Raw genomic sequence first — 9,040 nt, 5'->3', positions numbered from 1 at the left:
AAAGCGACTTAAAATAAGTGTATTCACTAAATATATTTGATTGGCATTAATAAAACAACCTATAAAAGGCCATGTCTACATTACATTACATTACAGTCATTTAGCAGACGCTTTTATCCAAAGCGACTTACAATAAGTGTATTCACTAAATATATTTGATTGGCATTAATAAAACAACCTATAAAAGGCCATGTCTATCATATTAAATTCACATTTCCCTATGTAAAGTCACCTCCTACCTAGGTTTTTTTTATTTATTTTTTTAAAATCATTTGCTTAACCCATAACTCCGACTGCACCTAAAGGTACTACATGTTAATTGATGACTTCTTTGTTCAGCCTCCTGGTGACGCATGCCACCTTTCGAGCGACACATGCGCAGTGGCCCAGTGTGTCACAAGAAGTGCCATCAGGAGCAGCAGCCACCGGGGGAGACGGGAGCTGTCGTTTTGTTTATTCCACAACAACATACACTATTCCCTACAATGTCGGGACTAGACAGCAACCCCTTCGTGGACCCCGTGGACATTAATCCCTTCCAGGTGAGGCTGTCTTCCTCTTCTGTGCCTGCGGAGTTTGGATGTTTTTTTGGTGAATAGTGAAAGACTGAAAGAGATATGCTGAAACAAGAACCTGTTTGGTTGGTTTCTGGGTTTGGCCTTTGCATTTCCTGACTTAAGAAACGTCACTGTTATAAAGTGTCACTTATTGCATGGAAAGGAAAAGTCTGTTTATTGCAAAAAAAAAATGTGTGCGTAAAACCGAGTGTTTGCGCTGTTAACTCACCTGCGCAGGTAAGCAGACCCAGGAACAGGTGCCTGCTGGTGTTTATGCCATCAGGTGGACTCCTCTCTCTCTCTAACACGCCATTCATGGGAGATTTAGTAAAACCAGATCCTCAAGAGGAGAAATACAAGATTTAATGGCGCACTTTGTTGGTTTCTGGCATCTTTTATAAGGTGTTTTTCTTTATTCTAGGAGAGGCTGATTATCACATCCGGGTGTTTTCAGAACTAATAGCTCAAGGGAGTAGTGGTTCTAGGTGATTATGTGTCTTTTTTTTGGCTTATTTACTTAAAGAAAAAGCACCCTTTTGCTTGTTTAAACCTAAGAAACTGTGTTTTAACTGTAACAGCTGATGTGTTGGGAGATAAATAAGTGCTCTTCCTGCTTTCTCCACACATGGCACCAGATAAAAAAAAATGAAGGGTCATGGCTTCACAAAACAAAACAAAAAACATAATAACACCAAGTTATTCTCTTTTTTTTTCTTCTCAGGATGCGTCAATCACACAAGCCACCAGTGGAGCCTCTGAAACCTCAGGGGAGTTCAACCCATTCTCTGCAACTGAAATGGTTCGCTCCTCTTTTTAATACTACTACTCCATGTGATGTATTGTTGTTCCTTGTAGGTTTTTTTTTTTAATAAAGCAATATTGCTTCACTCGTCTCACAGGGAACCCACAGTGAAAAGACCATTCCCATCTCTGCTGCCTCCTCCCAACCCGCCATCCTGCAGACCTCTGTGGAGCAGAGCGCACAAGTGAGTCAGACACATACATATTTACAAGTAAAGGACATTAAATAAACTGGTGTTAAACCACATTTCAGCCATTTAAATCAGTCAGATACGATCAACTAACAAGTGTGCATCTCTCTTTGGGGGTAGAGCATTGCTTTACATTTCAAAAACAATATATGAGGACAATAATAGAAAAAAGAGTGAATGCAGGACTCTGACCAATAAGGATTATCTGAGGCAGATATATCAATATTTGAAAGTGTATAAAAACATAACAATACATAGGCTGATATAGGTTTCTTTTTCACATAAACACATAATGTAAAAGCAGCGGTGGAAGACATACTCGGATCCTTTTCTTGGGCAAAAGTTACCGGAGTTACCGGAGTGTTACTGGGGTAAAAAAACAGAAGTATTATCAGTAAAATGGACTTAAAGTATCAAAGTTAAAAGTACTCATAATGCAGAATATCTCCTTCAAAGTACATTATTATAAATTATTATTCTATTTTTATCACTTCTAAATACGCGTAAGAGAAATACAACGTTGTAGTTTAGGTGAACCCAATTTTACATACTTTGTTATACTACTGGCTATATTGGTAGTATAGTACTGCCACTTATCATATAAACATATTATATGTTTTATTTGATGTAAAATAGAACTAGTAACAAGCAACAAGTTAAATGTACAATATTTTCCTTTCAAATATATTGTAGTAGAAGTATATAGTAGCATAGAACATGTATGTCAGAGTATGTCAAAATTATACCTAAGTACAGTACTTGTAGACGTTACATTGTGAAAATAGCATGTTGATTTTACACTTCTTAAAGTTGAAAAAATTACTTTTCAATTCTCTCTAGTGCAACAACTCGTCACTTATCTGCCACCATATTTACCAACACAATATATCTGTAATAAGCTTCTTCTGGTTTATAGTATCTACTGATTTTGGTATCAATATATTAATCAAGGCTATAGTTATGAGTCAGTACTTCAGATCAGAAAATCTGGATAACATTTGGTCTGGGGAGCTGGTGTCTTACACGGATGAATTACGTTTTGAGTGTTGCTTGTATGAATTTCGCATCACAGGCAGGTAAAAACGCAGCAGGGAGTTGTAATGATGCAGTGACAGTATTACACACAGTGTTTAGAGTGAAGCTCTTCCATCAACCCACCAGGCAAGTGTAGCTGCTGGCCAGGCGAACCTGATCAAACAGCAGGAGGAGCTGGAGAAGAAAGCGGCCGAGCTGGATAAGAAGGAGCAGGAGCTACAGAACAGGAGCGCAGGCAGAGCACTCAACACTGGTGGTGAGAAGTTGTTTCAGAAGATGCATATAAACTTGTGTTGTATATACAAATGATACGAATCAACACCACGCTTACAACTTTAATCCTTTTTATTTTTGTGTCCGTCAGCTAAAGAGAACAACTGGCCACCTCTCCCCTCGTTCTCCCCTGTGAAGCCCTGCTTCTATCAGGACTTTGAGGTGGACATCCCTGAGGAGTACCGCAGTATCTGCAAGAGAATGTACTACCTCTGGATGTGTACGTACCCCTGCATGCAGTATTTGCTTCATACCTGCTGTTTTTGAATATGAAAGAGTAATTCATCCAGAGCGTAGACGTGTTTACAAAACCAAAGCCTCAGGTGTCAACCATACTATCCCATTTTTTAAAAACAGGTCTGTAGCACACCAATGTACGGCTGGGAAATGTCAGCATCTTCACTTCATGATTTATTCATAGTATTCCTAGTTTTCTATATGATATTGATTAATCGATAGGCCACCTGACAACCCAGACAGAATGTTAATAATTAATATCACAGTTACATGAATCCTAAACATGCAGCTTTTTGGTGGCTTTTTCATTATATGACGACTTTTTTAACTAAATAGGGTTTTAGGTTTCTCAGAATATGCAGCGGAACGTACATTGATTCACTTCAGTTGTGCTCCTTTTGAAAACCTTTTGAAGAATAGTAAAAATGGAGAAAAGTCTTGGAGCCACGTTTTGACAAGAATAAAACTATATCAAAACAATTGTTAAAACACTCTCACACAAGTTGTGCAGTATTATCAAACACTCATTTATCCAGTCATATGCGCTCACTACTTCCTTACGTGCTTTATATACGTGCATCTTCGTAGCACCTATTTACTTCAATTCATCAAGACTTATCTCTATTTTTTGATTCTCAATTCACTGTAGGAAAAAAAAACTTTTCTTTAAAACTGTCAATGTATCATGGGGTGAGTAACTGATGCACAAATGTTCATTTTTGGGATGAAGTATCCTTTTTTAAGGGTTTACTGAAAGCATCACTCACCCTTATTAAGTCCTCTAAAAGGGCACCAAAGATGGTTCACTAGAAAAATACACACAACTCTATTCTTTTGCAATTCAAAATCAGAATTTGTCTTTAGTCTGATGTCTTTTTAGAATAATTACCAGTCCAGCTCATTGGTTTCCCTGTTTGTCTCCCCAGTCCACAGTGCCACTCTCTTCCTCAACGTGCTGGCCTGCCTGGCTTACTTCTCTGCGGACTCCCAGTACGGCGTTGACTTCGGTCTGTCCATCCTCTGGTTCATCCTCTTCACCCCCGTGTCCTTCATCTGCTGGTACAGACCCATCTACAAGGCCTTCAGGTACACAGTTTTATCGCCTTGTGCTGGCGATGAAGTATTCTTTGATTTGCATGACTCACAGGATGTAACTGTTTTGTTTTACAAGCAGTAGAAATGGGGACAAATGCAGATGAACTAGTAAGGTGTTAGCCAGAGGGGTTAGAGGAAGTATATTGGAGCCGCTCTGTACTCCATTCAAAATGTTAGAAAATGCTACTATCAGATTTTTTTCTTCCTTACAGCTCAGTGCTTTAATTAGATTTTTTTTTAAACACCAAAAATAGATGTTTTTTTCCGCAAGACTTGCACTTTTGGCAGAAGAGAAGCATGTGAAACAGCATTTACACCTTCACTGGACCCCATAAATACTTGTTGAAACAGTATCTGCCAAATTAAGTTTACCTGATCTATTTATTTGAATTTTCTTATACTCAACATAACATCGGACAGTGAGACATGATACAATGAATTAAATAGCTTTTTTAAAAAGGTGAGGAATATCAGCAAGTCATAGCAGAGTTGTAAAGCCCGAAAAGACAAATAAATAATAATACATAATGAATTAACATAGTGCAAAAAAACTAAACACAATTTAAACAGGAATAAAAAAAGACATAACAAAAAATGGTTCTGTGTGACGAATGATTACAAAAAATAAATATATAATATTACATATCTTGGTAAAAAAGTTTATTTAAAGTTTTTTATTATTATTATTATCATCATTTTGTTGTATTGAAACACAAGTCTTTAATTGGAGGCTAAAAATTGTAGATGCTCTCTTGATCATTTTTGTGACTTCATTGTCTTTTCCTTTAAAGTGTAACCTCTTTATTTAACAGAAAACAAACTCTCTTAAATACTAAATACAGTTAATAACATGTCCTTGTGTTTCTGTTTTCCCCTCTCCAGGTCGGACAGCTCCTTCAGCTTCTTTTTCTTCTTCTTTGTCTTTTTCTTCCAAGTGGCAGTGTACATCATCCAGACTGTTGGGATCCCCAAGTGGGGAAACAGGTCAGTGGGGAACCAGTTTTTTTTAACCGAATAATCATCTGCATGTTGGGTGAGAGTGACGGTGTGGTGTAAATGACAAACAGGTTTCTGAATTCATTAGTTAGAAAGAGTGTGCTTTGTGTAGATTCATAGTAAATGTGGGTATGCATGGGTTCGTGTGTTTCTTCATTCACGCCTTTGTGTTTGTGTGTGTGTGTGTGTGTGTTTGTGTGTTCGTGTTCTTGCCCTGTATCTCCTCTCTTGCATCTCTTTGACAGATTCCTGCTGCCCTAACTTGTTCTGGGTTGCTGCTTTGTAAGTTGTGTGGAACTTTTCTCTTTGGGTGTCTTTTTCTATATCATGTAATATATTAGGCTTTTCAGTTTTCCATCATTCACTGTTTCAAACTAATTTCAATACTATTTTCTAATGCCAGGATATTCTTTTGTATTCTGTGCAGTACACAATCATTGTAGAGAAAATGTGAAATGACACATGGCTATTTGTCGTCTCTGTTGTTGACAGTGGATGGATCGCTTCCATCAGTATGATCCGCGTTAACCTGGCCGTGGCTGTGGTTATGATGGTGGTGGCCGGATTCTTCACTGTGAACTCTATCCTGGCTGTGACTCTACTTAAAATGGTAAACTAATGTAAACTTCCCTTCACCAAAGAGTATACTGAGCCATGTAACAGATTTTACTTTGCAGATAATCTGGTTAGTATTTCATTATTAACCAGTCAATTATAAATACAATTGCTAGGTTTTCATATTTTTTCATTTTAAAATATATGACATACTCTATGTTTGCAGTCAAATTAAAGATTCTGATGCCTTTATAATTAATTCAAGTTGATCAAAATAGAAAGTCGAACACATAAATGTGGGTATTCCCACTGTGGCTTTATATTGTTTATTTTTGCTGCAACTCAGTGACGGTGCAGGAAGATGAAAGAGAGAAGCATAGCAAGGTAAACTAAAAATGATGTTGACAAAAACTGGCAATGCAGCTGCAATGAAAGGGCAACAGAGGGAATATGGAGATTTAGAAACTGTTGAAGGGTTATAAAGGTTCAGAAACACTCTAAACCAAACATGCCACATAACAGTAGATGGAGATTAAGACATTTATTCACTAAAAACACAACTTTGGTTGATATGAAGACTTTTTACATTTTATTTTAACAGCGAGCATGTGCAAAATGTGGACTTCTTAAGACCATGTTGTCCTTCATTATCATCTGCAAATATATGCTTTGCTATACAAACGAAAAGCTGTCAGAGAGCACATACCTCCAGCAGAATTGCACGATCATAGAAATTTGCTATTTTGATCCTAAAGAAGTATATAGACAGTTTTGATCTGCATCTTGACCCAAATCGGCATTGGAATACTCGTACAGAAATTATAGACAATCATACATTGGCAAAACATTTAAAACTGCCCAAAATGACCTATCTTTTAATGTTTCAGTATAAAATTCTATAAAAAAACAATCCTGAACTGTCTACCAACACAACCGACATTTCATGAAAGGATAGTCCGTTAAGATGTAGCGTCTCATTTTCGAGGGGGTTATTTAGAGACAAATACAAAATTATAATACACATACAGACATAAACAGCATTACATAACGTAACATACACTGCAAATACACAGACAGCTTGGATAATAAATCTATTAAATCAATATACAGAGCAATTGAAGCAGTTTGTCTTCAGTTTGATCGAATGTTAATTTAAGATGAGAAACGAAGATGTAATACCTCTCAGAAAAAGAAGACGATTATCCCGATGGAAAGAAACCCTTCAACCCCTTTCTTATGTCCTCAGGTCCACTCCAGGTACAGGAGGACAGGAGCCAGCTTCACCAAGGCCCAGCAGGAGTTCTCCCACGGGGTCCTGACCAACCGGACCGTCCAGACCGCTGCAACCAGTGCTGCTACCTCCGCGGCCGTGGGGGCCTTTGGAAGGGGAAATTAGACTGTTTCTCAATGCTTCGTGCCTCAGGCTAGTCTCTTCTCGGACCAACATATCCATGTTCCAACATACTTCATTGGGGTTAGGGTATCAGGGTTTGATCTATTTATTTAAAAAAGGCCAAAAAAACCATTACTTTTGAGGGAAATTGCTCTCGCTTCAACATCCTAGTGACATTTCTTAATGTTTAAACATACAGAAGACAAGATAGAGGTCGTATACAAGCATGTAATGACTTGCTGCATATGTCTCTGTTGTTTTTGAACCATTTACCAACCTTATCAGTATGCAGCAAAAAGTCATACTATCATAAAATTTATTCTGAGTAATGTAGGAAGGAGACAGAAAATTGAAGTTGAATCAAACAAGGCGAAGAAGGAGGCAAGTGTGGGTGTGAAGAAAAATAATTCATCACAATATAACTAACTGAAAAACATCTAACTTGGTCGACTAAAGATGTACAGCGCACCACTGAACAGGGCTGGAGTTCAGTGATAAAGTACAATTATTTAAATCCCCTCGCTGTTAAATACGCTGGCGGGAAGTATTAGGATTTTTCTATCCAACATACTGGGGCCTCATAAATAAACACTGAGAGGAGTGGGATTAACTTAAAAGCACACTTGACGTGAGAATGTTTCACCATCATTGAATGATGGATCCGCTTAATGTATGTATACATATTTGTGTCATTACAGCAGCATGTAGAGCGTTACATGTCATTCTGCCGTATAAACAAGTTTAATACATACAGTCCACTTTATATTACACAACTGGATGATCTGTAAATGGGATGCATTTATATTACACTACTGAACACAGTTGCTGTTTGAATTTCGCTCTAAATCTAAATCTGTTTTCTTGTGTACAATACTGTATAGGATGATGATCAATGAAGGTGACGGGATGAAGGTTTTTCTTTTCACTGTTTTAATCAGTTTACTGATTTAGATGAAGTGTGAAAAAAAGCTCCTCTTAGGGCAAATGAAGATATGGTTTAACGGGGATGGCACAGTTTAATTCATGTTGAGTTGTGAAGAATCCCATTATGTTTTCTTTCATAGTGTGGAGCCTCGCTGCGATTAAAATGAAACACATGGTGCCGGTTTATTAATGTAGAGTCACTGACATGTAGTTTAGAATGTAGACGTATTTTCACTACTTAGAGAAGTGTATTAACGAGCAGAAAGAACACATTTGTCTTTGTATTATACATAGTAATTATACTGTTACTGAATAGTCACAGATAGTTAGTATTTTCTCGCTGCTTTCTACCTACTTGTTGTTAGGTATTTACATTTTTACTTGTGAATATATATGTGTGTGTGTGTGTGTATGTATGTATGTATGTATACACACACACATACAAATATATATATTTATACTGTTTAATTGTGATCTTTCATTACTGTAACACTGAATCACGTTGCTTAGGTGTAACCTCAGTGCCTTTAAGCAGACATAACCCACCAATTTCTTTGTGGGGATTTCAGCACAAGGCTCAGTTGTTGTTTTTTGTCTGAGTTTTTTTGTCTTGATAGAGAAATTAGTTTTATGGTGAAGTGTCCCTTGGATGAAGATAATGTGTGTTAAGGTGTGTTGTACATATTTATGACTAAATTATAACATAAATAACTGCAGGGGTATTTGCTGGAAATTGTTTCTCAGTCTCAACACTAAATAAACTGTCTTGTTTTTCCTCTTTTGAATGAAGGAAAGTTTTCTTTATTCTGAATCATGTTCCTAATTAGGACAAGTCTGTTCAAAGTGCAAAGGTGTAACACAATTGACTACATAATATGTATGAAGTTACATTTAAAGGAACATCCTGTTTTTGGTGACCTGCTGTATGTTATAGAAATGGAAGCAGAAAGAATGAAATACAAATGTAAGGAGTGCAGGTGTGT

General features: G+C 37.1%; 1 protein-coding gene across 1 annotated transcript; it reads left to right on the top strand.

Annotated features, from left to right (window-relative positions):
* Nucleotides 1-472: 472 nt before the first annotated feature.
* scamp2l (secretory carrier membrane protein 2, like) lies at nucleotides 473-8,771 on the top strand. Its single transcript, XM_054614512.1, has 9 exons — nucleotides 473-542; nucleotides 1,279-1,356; nucleotides 1,457-1,543; nucleotides 2,711-2,840; nucleotides 2,949-3,077; nucleotides 4,021-4,180; nucleotides 5,072-5,173; nucleotides 5,678-5,795; nucleotides 6,987-8,771. Exons 1-9 carry the CDS (start codon nucleotides 486-488, stop codon nucleotides 7,134-7,136), a joined length of 1,011 nt encoding a protein of 336 aa, XP_054470487.1. The 5' UTR covers nucleotides 473-485; the 3' UTR covers nucleotides 7,137-8,771.
* The last annotated feature ends 269 nt before the right edge of the window (nucleotides 8,772-9,040 follow it).

This window comes from Anoplopoma fimbria, chromosome 2 (assembly GCF_027596085.1).
Source record: "Anoplopoma fimbria isolate UVic2021 breed Golden Eagle Sablefish chromosome 2, Afim_UVic_2022, whole genome shotgun sequence".
NCBI lineage: Eukaryota > Metazoa > Chordata > Actinopteri > Perciformes > Anoplopomatidae > Anoplopoma > Anoplopoma fimbria.
The sequence above is the reverse complement of the archived record's forward strand: the minus strand, read 5'-3'. Positions and strand labels throughout refer to the sequence as shown.

Coding starts and splice junctions, on each gene's coding strand:
- scamp2l (XM_054614512.1), top strand. CDS start 486: ATGTCGGGACTAGACAGCAACCCCTTCGTGGACCCCGTGGACATTAAT. Junction 1,544..2,710: donor CTGTGGAGCAGAGCGCACAA/GTGAGTCAGACA, acceptor TCAACCCACCAG/GCAAGTGTAGCTGCTGGCCA. Junction 3,078..4,020: donor AATGTACTACCTCTGGATGT/GTACGTACCCCT, acceptor TTGTCTCCCCAG/TCCACAGTGCCACTCTCTTC.